General features: G+C 37.9%; 1 protein-coding gene across 1 annotated transcript in view; it reads left to right on the top strand.

Moving 5' to 3' along the window:
- SEPTIN14 (septin 14) overlaps positions 1-18,844 on the top strand; it is a 73,730-nt gene that overhangs the window by 12,551 nt on the left and 42,335 nt on the right. The window contains exons 2-3 of the mRNA XM_078074020.1: positions 17,398-17,518; positions 17,895-18,090. Coding sequence (XP_077930146.1) covers positions 17,398-17,518; positions 17,895-18,090 — 317 coding nt within the window. The remainder of the gene's footprint in view (positions 1-17,397; positions 17,519-17,894; positions 18,091-18,844) is intronic.

The following is an 18,844-nucleotide window of genomic DNA, read 5'->3' on the forward strand; positions in this document are numbered from 1 at the left end:
TTAATTTAGTTCAATGTCTGAGGGACTTGTTTAGATTTTATAAGCTCTTTCCCAAATCCTCCTTGAATAAGTACACTGTAATACCTTAGTCTTCCCTGGTAAGCTACTCTAGAAAGTTAAGTAATTATGTGCTTTCCTGGTTCTTTTAAGCACTTTTTAAAAGCAAAATTAACCTATTTCACACCCACATAGTACTTTAAAGAAGAATGCTCTCTGTTGTCTTGATTTCAAGAGTTTACCTTTCTTTGGATGATTTTGCATGTTTCTGCTTAAATGTATCTCTGTACATTAAAAGTTAAATATTACATATTATTTATTATATAGGAACCTCTCTAGCAAAACATCCACAATTTAAAACAGATCAGTTGTGTGGACTGGAAGCCAAAATCTGGGATAATGTCCTGTTAGACTCCCTTATTGATCTAAATTATATTACAGGAATATAGCCTTCTAAAGTAATTTTTAAAAGATTTTTATTTCTTCATTTTCAGCTCTTTTAGCCTGGCATGGCAGAAAAACCAATGTGTATGCCCACACAAATGCCCCATGATGAAGATATAGTTGAGTATATCTTTCAAATAGAACTTTCCATTTTGTACTTTAATGAGATTGGGTAATTTTAAAATATTGACTCAGTAAAGGCTTATGTTTGTTATGTTTGCACATTAACTTTTATATTGATTGGAGTTAAATACTAATAATGGTTTAAATAACAATTCTGTTTCTTGAGTTTGCAGACCTTTTAGTAGTGCAAAAGAGTATTCCTATTTAACACCAAAGAATAACAAATTAAAACTCCAGGGTGCCTGGGTGGCTTAGTCGTTAAGCGTTTGCCTTTGGCTCAGGTCATGATCCCAGGGTCCTGGGATCAGCCCCGCATCAGGCTCCCTGCTCCACAGGAAGCCTCCTTCTTCCTCTCCCACTCACCCTGCTTGTGTTTCCTCTCTCGCTGTGTCTCTCTCTGTCAAAAAAAAAAAAAAAAAAAAATCTTTAAAAAAATAATAAAAAAAATTAAAACTCCAGGATTTCCCATTAGGTGAGAAGAATAGCATTATTTTGATGCATGTATTTGTGGAACTTTATGTGCTGATAATAACTTTTAAATGAAGTTATTTTAGGAAATGGTTGGGTGACTGCTTGTTTATTTCTTTGCTCAGTGGGAGATTGAACCAAGTTTCATTTTAAGATGAGCCTCTGTACTAGGGACAATATATAATAATTCACATAAAAATTTAACAAAAAGAGTAGTATGCCTGAATGGGTGAAAACTCAGTTTTGAATTCTTTTTGAGCAGAATTTCAAATATATACATGAATATTAATCTATGTTAAATAGCGTTCATTTATGTCTTTTTGAAATTTAAATTCGGGATTCCTGGGTGGCTCAGTCGGTTAAGTGTCTGCCTTTGGCTCAGGTCATGATCCCAGAGTGCTGGGATCGAGTCCTGCATCTGGCTCCCCGCTGAGCGGGTAGCCTGCTTCTCCCTCTGCCTGCCGCTCCCCCTCCTTGTGTGCTCTCTGGCAACTAAATAAATAAAACCTTTTAAAAAAATTAAATTCAATTAGCCAAGGTATAGTACATTATTGGTTTTTGGTATAATGTTCAATGATTCATTATTTCAGGATAACACCCAGTGCTCATCATATCACATGCCCTCCTTAATGTCCATCACCCAGTTACCCCATCCCCCCGCCCACCTCCCTTTCCGCAACCCTCAGTTTGTTTCCGGGAGTCAAGAATCTCATATGGTTTGTCTTCCTCTCTGATTTCTTCCCATTCTGTTTCCCCCACACACACCCCTTATTGTCTTAATAACTAATGGCTCTCTTCTTGGTGTTTTCTCTTCCTCCAAACATGCAGGTTTTTCTATATCCAAACTGCAATATTTTTTTTCTTTTCCTTCTCACTGGTACTCCTTTGGAGTGAATGACTTATTCAATTTTATTTTTGTATCAGTCACACTTTTAAAATCACACTTTATCCACCTTTCATCTTCACTCCTTTTTAAACTACTGTCAAGGTTTTGTTTCAGAAACTAAACCACTGACTTATGTTCATTCCATATTATCTTTGGTCCCCCCCTTTGCATTAAATCATGGTGAACGCTCCTTTGTTTACATGATATTAAAATAATACAATTTTAGAATTAAAAGGGATCTGAAAGGCCAATAGTCAGACTTTAATCTGATATATAAATGCTTGTTACACATCTTTTTAAAAAAGATTTTATTTATTTATTTGACAGAGACAAAGTGAGAGAAGGAACATAAGCAGGGGGAGTGGGAGAGGGAGAAGCAGACTTCCCGCTGAGCATGGAGCCCAATGTGGGGCTTGGTTCCAGGGCCCTGGGATCATGACCTGAGCCGAAGGCAGACGCTTAATGACTGAGACACCCAGGCGCCCCTTGCTACACTTTTAGCAAGTAATCTTACAGCATCTTTTTTTGGAACCCTTTTACAATTGGCAACTAGTTTATTCTCTCATTTAAATATTAAAATTATCATGCTCAAACAATAGGAAAGAGAAAACACTTCTCTCAATCTAGGTGTTGTTGTTGTTTTACCAGCAATAACTAATCTTTGGACAACTTTTCATATCAGCACATAGATCAACCTTATTCTTTTTAATAGCTCTGTACTTTCTAGTACAGAGCTGTTATGAATGTACTTTTCTTCAATAACCGGTCCCCTCTAGGTAGTGATAAGGTAACTTCTGCTTTTTTTTTCTTTTTTCCTTTCTTCCCCCACCTCCTCCTTCTCCTTCTTCTCCTTCTTTCTTCTTCCCAATTCCATATAATGCTGCATTTAGTATACTTCTACATTCTTTTTCATGTATATGTTTGAATACTCTGCTAGAAATGGAATTGTTGGGTCAGAAAATATACACAATTTAAAATTTGATAGTAATGACCAAATCACTCTATAAAGATATTATGCCAATTTACACTATAACCATCATAATGTGAGGATGCCTAGGTTTTTTTTTTTTTTAATCTCTCTCCTGTATTGGATTTAAAGCTTAAGTAAACTCACTTAATTGTTTTTATTGAAGTGTAATTAAGATGCAGTGTTATATTAGTTTCAGGTATACCAAATTCAATACATTACTCAGTACTCATAATGATAAATGTACTCTTAGTCCCTTTTACTTATTTCCCCACCCCCCCACCCATCTTTTTTCTGAGAACCACCAGTTTCTTCACTGTATTTAAGAGTCTATTTTTTGTTTGTCCTTTTTTCTTTGTGTGCTTTGTTTCTTAAATTCCAGATATAAATAAAATGATATGGCACACGTTTTTCTCTTAGTGACTCATTTCACTTAGCTTTATACCATCCAAGTCCATCCATGTTGCTACAAATGACAACACCTCATTCTTTTTCATGGTCAAGTAATATTCCATTGCATATAAATATACCACTTCTTTTCTCCCCCAAATTATTATTTAAATTCCAGTTAGTTAACATACAGTGTAATATTAGTTTCATGTGTAGAATTTAGTGATTCAACACTTACATACAACACTTGGTGCTCATTAAAACAAGTGCCCTCCTTAATCCCTATCACCTATTTACCACATCCTCCCACCCAAATTCCCTCTGGTAATCATCAGTTTCTTCTCTATAGTTAAGAGTCCTTTTCTTGGCTTGCCTCTCTTTTTTCCCCTTATGATCATTTGTTTTGTTTCTTAAATTCCACATATGAGTGAAATATGGTATTTGTCTTTCTCTGAACTGACTTATTTCGCTTAACATAATACTCTTTAACTCTTTCCATGTCATTGCAAATGGCATGATTTCATTATTTTTAATGGCTGAGTAATATTCCATTGTGTATATATACCACATCTTTATCCATTCATCAGTTGATGGACATTTGGTCTCCTTCCATAATTTGGCTATTGTTGATAGTGTTGCTATAAACATTGGGGTACATGTATCCCTTCAGATCAGTATTTTGGTATTCTTTGTGTAACTACCTAGTAGTGCAATTGCTGGATTGTAGGATAGTTCTATTTTTAACTTTCTGAGAACCTCCATACTGTTTACCAGAGTGGCTTCACCAGTTTATATTCACACTAACAGTGTAAGAGGGTTCCCCTTTCTCTACATCCTCACCAAAACCTGTTGTTTCCTATATTGTTAATTTTAGCCATTCTGCCAGGTGTGAGGTGATATCTCATTGTAGTTTTGATTTGTAATTCCTTGATGATGAGTGATGTTGAATATCTTTTCATGTGCCTGTTGGTCATCTGGATGTCTTCTTTGGAAAAAATGTCTATTCATGTCTTCTGCCTAATTTTAACTGGATTATTTGTATTTCAGGCATGAGTTTTATAAGTTCCTTATATATTTTGGATACTAACCCTTCATCAGATATGTCATTTGCAAATATCTTCTCTTATTTCATAGGTTGCCTTTTCATTTTGTTGATTGTTTCCTTCTCTGTGCAGAAGCTTTTTATTTTGATGAAGTCCCAGTAGTTTATTTTTGCTTTTGTTCCTCTTGCCTCATATCTAGAAAGAAGTTGCTATAGCTAATGTTAAAGAGGTTACTGACTGTGTTCTCCTCTATGATCTTTAAAAAAAATTTTTTTAATTAACTTATAATGTATTTTTTGTTTCAGAGGTACAGGTCTGTGATTCATCAGTCTTACACAACACACGGCAGTCCCCACAACACATACCTTCCCAGTGTCCATCACCCAGCTACCCCATTCCCCCCACTCCCTTACCCTCCAGCAACCCTCAGTTTGTTTCCTAAGATTAAGAGTCTCTTCTGGTTTGTCTCCCTCTCTGGTTTCATCTTGTTTCATTTCTTCCCTTCCCCTATGATTCTCTGCCTTGTTTCTTAAATTCTGCACATCAGTGAGATCATATGATAATTGTTTTTCTCTGATTGACCTATTTCGCTTAGAATAATACCCTCTAGTTCCATCCACATCATTACAAATGGCAAGATTTCATTTTAATGGCTGTGTAATATTCCATTGTATATATTTGAATATATGTATACCACATCTTCTTTCTCCATTCATCTGTCAATGGACATCTGGGCTCCATAGTTTGGCTATCGTGGACATTGCTGCTCTAAACATTGGGGTGCAGGTGCTCCTTCAGATCACTACATTTGTATCTTTCGGGTAAATACCCAGTAGTGCAATTGCTGGGTCGTAGGGTAGCTCTATTTTCAACTTTTTGAGGAACCTCCATACTGTTTTCCAGAGTGGCTGCACCAGCTTGCATTCCCACCAACAGTATAGGAGGGTTCCCCTTTCTCCGCAACCTTGCCAACATCTGTCATTTCCTGACTTGTTAATTTTAGCTATTCTGACTGGTGTGAGACAACCACAGATTGTCTCTCATTGTGGTCTTGATTTGTACTTCCCTGATGCCGAGGGATGTTGAGCACTTTTTCATGTCTGTTGGACATTTGGATATCTTCTTTGGAAAAATGTCTGTTCATGTCTTCTGCCTATTTCTTGATTGGATTATTTGTTCTTTGGGTGTTGAGTTTGATAAGTTCTTTATAGATCTTGGATACTAGCTGTTCATCTGATATGTCATTTGCAAATATCTTCTCCCATTCTGTCGGTTGTCTTTTGGTTTTGTTGACTGTTTCTTTTGCTGTGCAAAAGCAGTTTTTAAAAATTTATTATTTTTTTTATTACTATGTTCAATTAGCCAGCATCATTAGTTTTTGATGTAGTGTTTTCTATAGTGGGGCACGTGTAGTGTTCAATGATTCATTAGTTATATATAACTCCCAGTGCTCATCACCACATGTGCCTTCCTTACCTATCATCCAGTTACCCCACCCTGCTCCCGCTCCCTTCTGTAGCCCTAAGTTTGGTTCCCAGAGTCTAGAGTCTCTCACTGTTTGTCTCCCTCTCTGATTTCTTCCCATTCAGTTTTCCCTCCCTTCCATTGTGGTCCTCCATGCTATTCCTTATATTCCACATATGAGTGAAATCATATGATAATTGCCTTTCTCTGCTTGACTTATTTCACTTAGCATAATCCCCTCCAGTTCCATCCATGTCGATGTAAATGGTGGGTATTCATCCTTTCTGATAGTTGAGTAATACTCCATTGTACATATGAACCACATCTATTTATTCATTCATCTGTTGAAGGGCATCTCGGCTCCTTCCACAGTTTGGCTATTGTGGACATTGCTGCTATGAACATTCGGGTGCATGTGCCCCTTGTTTTCATTACCTCTGTATCTTTGGGGTAAATATCTAGTAGTGCAATTGCTAGGTAGTAGGGTAGCTCTATTTTTAACATCTTGAGGAAGCTCCATAATGTTTTCCAGAGTAGCTGTACCAGCTTGCATTCCCACCAACAGTGTAAGAGGGTTCCCCTTTCTCCACATCCTCACCAACACTTGTTGTTTCCTGTTTTGTTAATTTTTGCGATTTTAACTGGTGTAAGGTCGTATCTCATTGTCCTTTTGATTTTATTCCCTGATGGCTAGTGATGTTGAACATTTTTTCATGTGTCTGTTAGCCATTTGTATGTCTTCTTGGGAGAAGTGTCTGTTCATGTCTTCTGCCCATTTCTTGACTGGATTATTTGTTTTTTGGGTGTTGAGTTTGAGAAGTTCTTTATAGATCTTGGATGCCTGCCCTTTATCTGATATGTCATTTGCAAATATCTTCTTCCATTCCGTGGGTTGCCTCTTAGTTTTGTTGACTGTTTCCTTTGCTGTGCAAAAGGTTTTTTATCCTGATGAAATCCCAATAGTTCATTTTTGCCCTTGCTTCCCTTGCCTTTAGAGAAATGTCTTGAAAAAGGTTGCTGTGGCCTATGTTGAAGAGGTTATTGCCTATGTTCTTCTCTGGGGGTTTTGATGGATTCCTGTCTCACATTTAGGTCTTTCATCCATTTTTAATTTATCTTTGTGTATGGTGTAAGAGAATGGTCCAGTTTCATTCTTCTGCATGTGGCTGTCCAATTTTCCCAACACCATTTGTTGAAGAGACTCTCTTTTTTCCATTGGATGTTCTTTTCTGATTTGTCGAAGATTAGTTGACCATAGAGTTGAGGTCCATATCTGGGCTCTCTATTCTGTTCCATTGATCTATATGTCTGTTTTTGTGCCAATACCATGCTGTCTTGGTGATCACAGCTTTGTAATATGGCTTGAAGTCAGGCATTGTGATTCCTCCCGCTTTGGTTTTCTTTTTCAACAATCCCCTGGCAATTCAGGGTCTTTTCTGGTTTCATTAGGATTGTTTGTTCCAACTCTGTGGAAAATGCCAAAGGTATTTTGATAGGGATGGCATTGAAAGTGTACACAGCTCTGGACAGCATAGACATTTTAACGATGTTTTATCTTCCTATCCATGAGCATGGAATGTTTTTCCCTCTTTTTGTGTCTTCCTCAATTTCTTTCATAAGTGCTCTGTGGTTTCTTGAGTATAGATCCTTTACCTCTTTGGTTAGGTTTATTCCTAGGTATCTTATGGTTTTTGGTGCTATTGTAAATGCGTTCAATTTTTAAAATTTCTGTTTCTTCAGTCTGATTGTGTATAGAAATGCAGCTGACTTCTGTGCATTGATTTTTTTATCCTGCCACATTGCTGAATTGCTGTATGAGTTCTAGTAATTTGGGGGTGGAGTCTTTTGGGATTTTCACAGAAAGTATCATGTCATCTGGGAAGAGAGAGAGTTTGACTTCTTCTTTGCCAGTTTGAATAACTTTTATTTCTTTTTGTTGTCTGATTGCTGAGGCTAGGACTTCTAGTACTATGTTGAACAAAAGTGGTGAGAGTGGGCATCCCTGTCGAGTCCCTCACCTTAAGGAAAAAGCTTTGTTTTTCCCATTGAGAATATTTGCTGTGGGTTTTTCATAGGTGGCTTTTATGATAATGAGGTATGTTCCCTCTATTCCTACACTCCGAAAAGTTTTAATCAGGAAAGAATGCTGCATTTTGTTAAATGCTTTTTCTGCATCAATTGAGAGGATCGTATGGTTCTTGTCTTTTCTTTATTAATGTGCTCTATGATGTTGATTGATTTGAGAATGTTGAACCACGGTTGCATCCCAGGAATGAATCCCACCTGGTCATGATGGATAATCCTTTCAATGTACTGTTGGATCCTATTGGCTAGGATCTTGTTGAGTATTTTGGCATCTATGTTCATCAGGGATATTGGTCTGTAATTCTCCTTTTGGATGGGGTCTTTGCCTGGTTTTGGGATCAAGGTAATTGTGGCTTCATAGAACGAGTTTGGAAGTTTTCCTTTTGTTTCTATTTTGAAACAGCTTCAGTAGAATAGGTATGATTTCTTCTTTAAATGTTTGGTAGAATTTCCCTGGGCAGGCACCTGGACCTGGACTCTTGTTTTTTTGGGAGATTTTTGATTACTGCTTCAATTTCGTTACTGGTTAATGGTCTATTCAGATTGTCTATTTCTTCCTGTTTCAGTCTTGGTAGTTTATAAGTTTCCAGGAACGTATCCATTTCTTCCAGGTTGCTTAATTTGTAGGCATATTGTTGCTGGTAATAATTTCTAATAATTCTATTTCCTTGGTGTTAGTCATGATCTGTCCCCTTTCATTCATAATTTTATTAATTTCGGTCCTTTTTCTTTTCTTTCGGATAAATCTGGCCAGTGGTTTATCTATCTTATTAATTCTTTCAAAGAACCAACTTCTAGTTTCATTGATATCTTCTACTGTTGTAGTTTTTATTTCATTGGTTTCTGCTCTAATCTTTATTATTTCTCTTCTCCTGCTTGATTTAGGTTTTACTTGCTGTTCTTTCTCCAGATTCTTTAGGATTCTTAGGTAAGCTTATGTATTTGGGATTTTTCTACTTTTTTGAGAGAGGCTTTGATGGCTATGTATTTCCTGCTTAGGATCACTTTTGCAGTATCCCATAGGTTTTGGACCGATATGTTTTCATTCTCATTAGTTTCCATGAATTGTTTAAGTTCTTCTTTAATTTCATGGTTGACCCATCCATTCTTTAACAGGATGCTTTTTAACCTCCAGGTATTTGCATTCCTTCCAAATTTTTCCTTGTGGTTGAGTTCTAGTTTCAATGCATGGTGGTCTGAAAATATGCAGGGAATAATCTCAGTCTTTTGGTATCAGTTGAGACCTGACCCAGTATGTGGTCTATTCTGGAGAAAGTTCCATGTACACTCGAGAAGAATGAGTTTTCTTTTGTTTTAGGGTGAAATGTTCTGTATATACCTATGAAGTCCATTTGGTACAATGTGTCATTCAAAGCTCTTGCCTCTTTGTTGATCTCTGCTTAGATGATCTGTCCATTGCTGTGAGTGGACTGTTGAGGTCTCTTACTATTAATGTATTATTATCAATATGATTCTTTATTTTGGTAAATAGGTAGCTTATGTAGTTGGCTGCTCCCATGTTGGGGGCATAGATATTTACAATTGTTAGATTTTCTTGTTGGATAGCCCCTTTAAGTATGATATAGAGTTCCTCTACATCTCTTACTACAGTATTTGGTTTAAAAACTAATTTGTCTGATATGAGAATTGCCACCCCAGCTTTCTTTTGAGGTTTATTGGCATGATAAATGCTTCTCCATCCCCTCACGTTCAATCTGGAGGTGTCTTTAGGTTCAAAAAAAGCCTCTTGTAGACAGCATATGGATGGATCCTGTCTTTTTATACAATCTGAAACCCTGTGCCATTTCATTGGCGCATTTAGGCCATTCACTCTGAGAGTAACTTTTGAAAGATATGAATTTAGTGCCATCATATTGCCTGTAAAGTCCCTGTTTCTATAGATTGTCTACATTATTCTTGGGGTATTTCTTCTTTTATAGAATCCCCCTTAATATTTCTTGCAGGACTGGCTTGGTGGTCTCATATTCTTTCAGTCTGCCGGTCCTGGAAGCTCTTTTTTTTTTTTTCTTTTTTTAAAATTATTATGTTATGTTAATCACCATACATTACATCATTAGTTTTTGATGTAGGGTTCCATGATTCATTGTTTGCATATAACACCCAGTGCTCCATGCAGAACATGCCCTCTTTAATACCCATCACCAGGCTAACCCATTCCCCCACCCCCCTCCCCTCTAGAACCCTCAGTTTGTGTTTCAGAGTCCATCGTCTCTCATGATTCATCTCCCCCTCCAATTCCCCCCCTTTCATTCTTCCCCTCCTGCTATCTTCTTCCTTTTTTTTTTTTAACATATACTGTATTATTTGTTTCAGAGGTACAGATCTGTGATTCAACAATCTTGCACAATTCACAACACTCACCATAGCACATACCCTCCCCAATGTCTATCACCCAGCCACCCCATCCCTCCCACCCCCCACCACTCCAGCAACCCTCAGTTTGTTTCCTGAGATTAAGAATTCCTCATATCAGTGAGATCATATGATACATGTCTTTCTCTGATTGACTTATTTTGCTCAGCATAACACTCTCCAGTTCCATCCATGTCGTTGCAAATGGCAAGATTTCATTCCTTTTGATGGCTGCATAATATTCCATTGTATATATATACCACATCTTCTTTATCCATTCATCTGTCGATGGACATCTTGGCTCTTTCTATAGTTTGGCTGTTGTGGACATTGCTGCTATAAACATCAGGGTGCACGTACCCCTTCAGATCCCTACATTTGTATCTTTGGGGTAAATACCCAGTAGTGCAATTCCTGGATCATAGGGTAGCTCTATTTTCAACTTTTTGAGAAACTTCCATACTGTTTTCCAGAGTGGCTGCACCAGCTTGCATTCCCACCAACAGTGTAGGAGGGTTCCCCTTTCTCTGCATCCCTGCCAACATATGTCGTTTCCTACTTGTTAATTTTAGCCATTCTGACTGGTGTGAGGTGGTATCTCATTGAGGTTTTGATTTGGATTTCCCTGATGCCAAGCGATGTTGAGTGCTTTTTCATGTGTCTGTTGGCCATTTGGATGTCTTCTTTGGAAAAATGTCTGTTCATGTCTTCTGCCCATTTTTGATTGGATCATTTGTTCTTTGGGTGTTGAGTTTAAGATGTTCTTTATAGATATTGGATACTAACCCTTTATCTGATATGTCATTTGCAAATATTTTCTCCCATTCTGTCAGTTGTCTTTTGGTTTTGTTGACTGTTTCTTTTGCTGTGCGAAAGCTTTTTCTCTTGATGAAATCCCAATAGTTCATTTTTGCCCTTACTTCTCTTGCCTTTGGAGATGTTTCTAGGAAGAAGCTGCTGCAGCTGAGGTCGAAGAGGTTGCTCCCTGTGTTCTACTTTAGGATGTTGATGGACACCTGTCTCACATTTAGGTCTTTCAACCATTTTGAGTCTATTTTGTGTGTGGTGTAAGGAAATGGTCCAGTTTCATTCTTCTGCATGTGGCTGTCCAATTTTGCCAACACCATTTGTTGAAGAGACTGTCTTTTTTCCACTGGACATTCTTTCCTGCCTTGTTGAAGATTAGTTGACCGTAGAGTTGAGGGTCCATTTTGGGCTCTCTATTCTGTTCCACTGATCTATGTGTCTGTTTTTGTGCTAGTACCATACTGTCTTGATGATGACAGCTTTGTAATACAGCTTGAAGTCCGGAATTGTGATGCCATCAGCTTTGCTGTTCTTTTTCAACCTTCCTCTGGCTATTCGGGGTCTTTTCTGGTTCCATACAAATTTTAGGATTATTTGTTCCATTTCTTTGAAAAAAGTTGATGGTATTTTGATGGGGATTGCATTGAATGTGTAGATTATTCTAGGTAGCATTGACATCTTCACAATATTTGTTCTTCCAATCCATGAGCATGGAACGTTTCTTTCCATTTCTTTGTGTCTTCCTCAATTTCTTTCATGAGTATTTTACAGTTTTCTGAGTACAGATTCTTTGCCTCTTTGGTTAGATTGATTCCTAGGTATCTTATGGTTTTGGGTGCAATTGTAAATGGGATCGACTCCTTAATTTCTCTTTCTTCTGTCTTGTTGTTGGTGTATAGGAATGCCACTGATTTCTGCGCATTGGTTTTATATCCTGCCACTTGACTGAATTCCTGTATGAGTTCTAGCAGTTTTGGGGTGGAGTCTTTTGGGTTTTCCACATAAAGTATCATATCATCTGCAGAGAGTGAGAGTTTGACTTCCTCTTTGCAGATTCGGATGCCTTTTATTTCTTTCTGTTGTCTGATTGCTGTGGCTAGGACTTCTAATACTATGTTGAATAGCAGTGGTGATAGTGGACATCCCTGCCATGTTCCTGACCTTAGGGGGAAAGCTGTCAGTTTTTCCCCATTGAGAATGATATTTGCTGTGGGTTTTTCATAGATGGCTTTCATGATATAGAGGTATGTGACCTCTATCCCTATACTCTGAAGAGTTTTGATCAAGAAAGGATGCTGTACTTTGTCAAATGCTTTTTCTGCATCTATTGAGGGGATCGTATGGTTCTTATTCTTTCTTTTATTAATGTATTGTATCACATTGATTGATTTGAGGATGTTGAAGCAATCTTGCAGCCCAGGGAAAAATCCCACTTGGTCGTGGTGAATAATCCTTTTAATATACTGTTGGATCTTATTGGCTAGAATTTTGGTGAGAATTTTTGCATCCATGTTCATCAAGGATATTGGTCTGTAATTCTCCTTTTTGATGGGGTCTTTGTCTGGTTTGGGGATCAAGGTAATGGTGGCCTCATTAAACGAGTTTGGAAGTTCTCCTTCCATTTCTATTTTTTGGAACAGTTTCAGAAGAATAGGTATTAATTCTTCTTGAAATGTTTGGTAGAATTCCCCTGGGAAGCCATCTGGCCCTTGGCTTTTGTTTCTTGGGAGATTTTTGATGACTGCTTCAATTTCCTTAATGGTTATAGGTCTGTTCAGGTTTTCTATTTCATCCTGGTTCAGTTTTGGTAGTTGATACATCTCTAGGAATGCATCCATTTCTTCCAGATTATCTAATTTGCTGGCATAGAATTGCTCATAATATGTTCTTATAATTGTTTGTATTTCTTTGGTGTTGGTTGTGATCTCTCTTCTTTCATTCATGATTTTATTTATTTGGGTCATTTCTCTTTTCTTTTTGATAAGTCTGGCCAGGGGTTTATCAATCTTGTTAATTCTTTCAAAGAACTAGCTCCTAGTTTTGTTGATCTGTTCTACTGTTCTTTTGGTTTCTATTTCATTGATTTCTGCTCTGATCTTTATTATTTCTCTTCTCCTGCTGGGTTTAGGCTTTATTTGCTGTTCTTTCTCCAGCTCCTTTAGGTGTAGGGTTAGGTTGTGTACTTGAGACCTTTCTTGTTTCTTGAGAAAGGCTTGTATTGCTATATATTTTCCTCTTAGGACTGCCTTTGCTGTATCCCAAAGATTTTGAACAGTTGTGTTTTCATTTTCATTGGTTTCCATGAATTTTTTAAATTCTTCTTTAATTTCCTGGTTGACCCATTCATTCTTTAGTAGGACGCTCTTTAGCCTCCATGTATTTGAGTTCTTTCCTACATTCCTCTTGTGATTGAGTTCTAGTTTCAAGGCTTTGTGGTCTGAAAATATGCAGGGAATGATCCCAATCCTTTGGTACCGGTTGAGACCTGATTTGTGACCTAGGATGTGATCTGTTCTGGAGAATGTTGCATGGGCACTAGAGAATAATGTGTATTCTGTTGCTTTGGGATGGAATGTTCTGAATATATCTGTCAAGTCCATTTGGTCCAGTGTGTCATTTAAAGTCTTTATTTCCTTGTTGATCTTTTGCTTAGATGATCTGTCCATTTCAGTGAGGGGGGTGTTAAGGTCCTCCACTATTATTGTATTGTTGTTGATGTGTTTCTTTGCTTTTGTTATTAATTGGCTTATATAATTGGTTGCTGTCATGTTAGGGGCATAGATATTTACAATTGTTGGATATTCTTTTTGGATAGACCCTTTAAGTAGGATATAGTGTCCTTTCTCATCTTTTATTACAATCTTTGGTTTAAAATCTAATTTGTCTGATATAAGGATTGCCATCCCAGCTTTCTTTTGGTGTCCATTAGCATGGTAAATGGTTTTCCACCCCCTCACTTCCAATCTGAGGGTGTCTTTGGGTCTAAAATGAGTCTCTTGCAGACAGCATATCTATGGGTCTTGTTTTTTTTATCCAATCTGATAGCCTGTGTCTTTTGATTGGGGCATTTAGCCCATTTACATTCAGGGTAACTATTGAAAGATATGAATTTAGTGCCATTGTATTGCCTGTAAGGTGACTGTTACTGTATATTGCCCATGTTCCTTTCTGGTCTATGTTACTTTTGGGTTCTCTCTTTGCTTAGAGGACCCCTCTCAATATTTCTTGTAGGGCTGGTTTGGTGTTTGCAAATTCCTTTAGTTTTTGTTTGTCCTGGAAGCTTTTTATCTCTCTTTCTATTTTCAATGACAGCCTAGCTGGATATAGTATTCTTGGCTGCATATTTTTCTCGTTTAGTATCCTGAATATATCATGCCAGTCCTTTCTGGCCTGCCAGGTCTCTGTGGATAGGTGTGTTGCCAATTTAATGTTTCTACCATTGTAGGTTACAGATCTCTTCTCCCGAGCTGCTTTCAGGATTTTCTCTTGTCTCTGAGACTTGTAAGTTTTACTATTAGATGTTGGGGTGTTGACCTATTTTTATTGATTTTGAGGGGGTTCTCTGTGCCTCCTGGATTTTGATGCCTGTTTCCTTCCCCAAATTAGGGAAGTTCTCTGCTATAATTTGCTCCAATATACCTTCTGCCCCTCTCTCTCTTTCTTCTTCTGGGATCCTAATTATTCTAATGTTGTTTCATCTTATGGTGTCACTTATCTCTCGAATTCTGCCCTCGTGATCCAGTAGTTGTTTATCTCTCCTTTTCTCAGCTTCTTTATTTTCCATCATTTGGTCTTCTTTATCACTAATTCTCTCTTCTGCCTCATTTATCCTAGCAGTTAGAGCCTCCATTTTTGATTGCACCTCATTAATAGCCTTTTTGATTTCGACTTGGTTAGATTTTAGTTCTTTTATTTCTCCAGAAAGCGTTTCTCTAATAACTTCCATTCTTTTTTCAAGCCCAGCTAGTATCTTTAAAATCATCATTCTGAACTCTAGTTCTGACATCATACTAATGTCTGTATTGATTAGGTCCCTGGCGGTCGGTACTGCCTCTTGTTCTTTTTATTGAGGTGATTTTTTTCCGTCTTGTCATTTTGTCCAGAGGAGAATAGATGAATGAGAGAACAAAATGCTAACAGGGTAACAATGACCCCAGAAAAAAATACACTAAACAAATCAGAAAAGACCTGAAACCGGGGGAAAAGAAAGGGAGAGAAAGAAAAAATAAATAAATAAAAGATAAAAACAAACAAAAACAAAACAAAACAAAACACAGAATATGATCAAATATTATCAAGCTGGTGCATAGATCAGTGCCACACACTAGATTTTTGGCGTATTTTGGTCTGTTAGAAGAAAGTGCCTCCCAAAATTTTAAAGAAAGATAAACTTATATATGTACAAAAATAAGGGTTAATACGATGAAGGAATGGAATATGACTGGAAAGATGAAAAGTATAAAAGATTATATAAAAGGAATTGATAAGATAAGAAGTTGGTTGAAAAAAGAAAGAAGAGGATTTAAAAAAAAAAGGGAGAGAATGTGATCAGGCAGGAGACTAGAACAAAGCCATACACTAGAGATTTAGGGTATATTTTGATCTATTAGAAGAAAGTGTATCTCAAAATTTTAAAGAGAGAACAACTTATATATATATATATATATATATATATATATATATATATATATATATATATACCAAAAATAAGGGTAACTACTATGAAGGGATAGAATATGACTCTAAAAATGAAAAATAAAAAAGATTTTTTAAAAAAGGGATTGATAAGATGTTGGTTGAAAAAGGGAAAAAGAAAAAAAAAAAAACAGTTAAAAAAATTAACTTTGAAAGACTAAAGAATAATGGGGAAAAAGCCTGAATTCTATGTGCAGTGTTCCCCTAGCACTGGAGTTCTGCCGTTCTCATTGATCGGTAAACCTGGTCTTGGCTGGCTGTTCTCGCTGATCTTCTGGGGGAGGGGCCTGTTGCCGTGGTTCCCAAATGTCTTTGCTGGAGGCGGAATTGCCCCGCCCTTGCCCGGTCCGGGCTAAGTAATCTGCTCGGGTTTGCTCTCGGATCTTTTGTTCCCTGCAAGCTTTCCGTACAGCTTTGGAGGCGGAGATTGAAAATGGCGGCCTCCCAATCTCCGCCCCGAAGGAGCCGAGAACTCGGGGTCCCGCTCCTCAGTGCGCCCCCAGAGAAAAGCCTTCAGTCACTCCCGTCTCCCCGGTCTCTGGCCGCACTCTGTGCTCACCCGGCCTGTGACCGAGCGTTTCTGTCTCTGGCACCCGACCCTGTGCGGAGTCTCCAAACCCAGCAGATCCCTGCGGTGCGCTCCCGTGCTGCTCCTCCCGGGGGAGGAAGGGGAGTCTCCCCGGATCTGCCGCTTCTTGGGTCCCTGCTGGAGGAGCAGTGGCCCGACTGTGCCACGGATCACGGTTTATGACAACCCCGAGCTGAGAGCCCGCTCCTCAGCTCTGTCTCTGCAGCCAGCTTCCCTGCTCCAATCCCTGGGAGCTCTGCCGCACTCCGGCATCCCCGGTCTTTCTGTGACCCCCAGGGTCCTGAGACCACACTGTCCCGCGAGGGTTCCAGCCCCCGCTTAGCCACTGGAGTGACGTCCCTCAGCGGAGCAGACTTCTAAAAGTTCCGATTTTGTGCTCCGCCGCTCTATCACTTGCCAGAAGCGGCCGACGGAGGCCCCTCCCCCGCCGTCTATCCTCCCGAATATCACCTCGGATTCACTTCTCCGCACGTCCTACCTTCCAGAAAGTGGTCGCTTTTCTGTTCAGAGGGTTGTTGCTATTCTTTTCTTCGATCTCCTGTTGAGTTCGTAGGTGTTCAGAATGGTTTGATCCCTATCCAGCTGAATTCCTGGGACCAGACGAAATCCAGGTCTCCTACTCCTCTGCCATATTGCTGAGCCGTAGCTTCTTAAACCATCAATAAAAATTTCTTTCTTGTGGGTCTCCTTTTGGGTGGGTGGCACACGTCCTGCCCCACTCACACTACTAGTTTTGGAGTTTGTTCTGTCCTTCTTCAGATTGATTTCTGGGGTATTTAGGATGATTTTATAGTTATCTATTTGTGTTGGTGAGACAGGATGAACCTAGGGTCCTCCTATTCCACTACCATCTTCCACTTCCTCCTCCAGATTTACTATTTTTTTAATTGAAGTAAAAATCTATGTGTTTGTACAAAGACTTATTTGCTCACAAATTTACTTCATTTGAATATTGTCTGAGTTACAATATTCAAATGATAATTCTAGTTTCTTTAACATATATAAAATTATATTTTTAAATGATATTACTAATTCTAATTAAATATTTTATTTTTATTTTTTTAAGCCCAAAGGAGATAGTGTCCGTTGTTTAAAAATGCTTGGTCATTTTGGTTTTGAATGTTTGCCTCATCAGTTGGTGAACCGATCTATCCAACAAGGATTCTCTTTTAATATTCTCTGTGTGGGTAAGTGCCTGATTTCTCATCTCAATTATTAATTAATTTTTGAAATGCTCATTTCAACTTATCTTAAGTAGTATAACACTGGTGTTGTTAGTTCAAGACCATGGCTGTTGATCTGTATTTGTTTCCATCATGTTAGTCATACTACTTAGACTTTTGTTCTTTAAAGGTTTCAGTGCTCTTCAAAATCTGATTATCTTTGTGTTTATATTTTCTATATTATATTAATGACTGAGAGAGTCAAGAGAAGCATGTATACTTTAATGGATATTATAGTCATTGATGTATTTGAGACCCTTTATAACACTTTAGGGGTTAAGTGTCTTACTTCTTCTCAGCCATCTCATGCCCCTAGATAATGTATCTATGTTTATTACAGGGGAAACTGGGATTGGAAAATCAACACTCATTGACACATTATTCAATGCTAATTTGAAAGACAAAAAATCCTCACATTTTTACTCAAATGTTGGACTTAAAATTCAGACATATGAACTTCAAGAAAGTAATGTTCAATTGAAATTAACCATTGTGAAGACAGTGGGATATGGTGATCAAATAAACAAAGAAGCCAGGTTAGTGTTTTCGTATTTTATTTATAAAAGATTTTCTTATTTCAAGGAATTTAGTTTCTTTGTTGATATTTCCTCTGGCTATATCTCTCCCATCTGCCTCTATCTTCACATAGCCTTTTCTGCTCTCCTTGTGTCTCTTTTAAGGACATTTGTTGTTTGATATAAGATGTACCTAGATAATCCAGGATGATCTTATTTATATAAACACTCTTTATTGTCAGTAAGATTAAATTTACTGGTTTTATGGATTAGAATGCAGACATATCTTTTTGGGTCTCACCATTGAATCCACTGTTCCTACTTTATAAGATAAGATTGAATTCTTAAATAATTTTTAAAATAGATTTTCCCACTTATTTACTTGTTGCTTGGGGCGCCTGGGTGGCTCAGTCAGTTAAGTGACTGCCTTCAGCTCAAGTCATGATCCCAGAGTCCTGGGATCAAGCCTCGAGTTGGGCTCCCTGCTCAGTAGAGAGCCTGCTTCTCCCTCTCCCTCCGCTCCTCCCTCCTCCCACTCATGCTCTCTCCTCTCTCTCACTCTATCTCAAATAAATAAATAAATAAATAAATAAGATCTTTATTTACTTGCTGGATTACTTGTTTTCTATCACTTATCCAAGTAATAAATAAATTTATTTCTGTAAAAATTTAAATGTACCAGATGATATAAAAACCCACTTAGCCAAACATAAGTATTTTGAGCCTTTTCTTTTTCCAAAAATAGCCACTATTATAAGTTTAATAAGTGTCCTCT

Source organism: Halichoerus grypus, chromosome 6, assembly GCF_964656455.1.
Source record: "Halichoerus grypus chromosome 6, mHalGry1.hap1.1, whole genome shotgun sequence".
In the NCBI taxonomy this organism is placed as follows: domain Eukaryota; kingdom Metazoa; phylum Chordata; class Mammalia; order Carnivora; family Phocidae; genus Halichoerus; species Halichoerus grypus.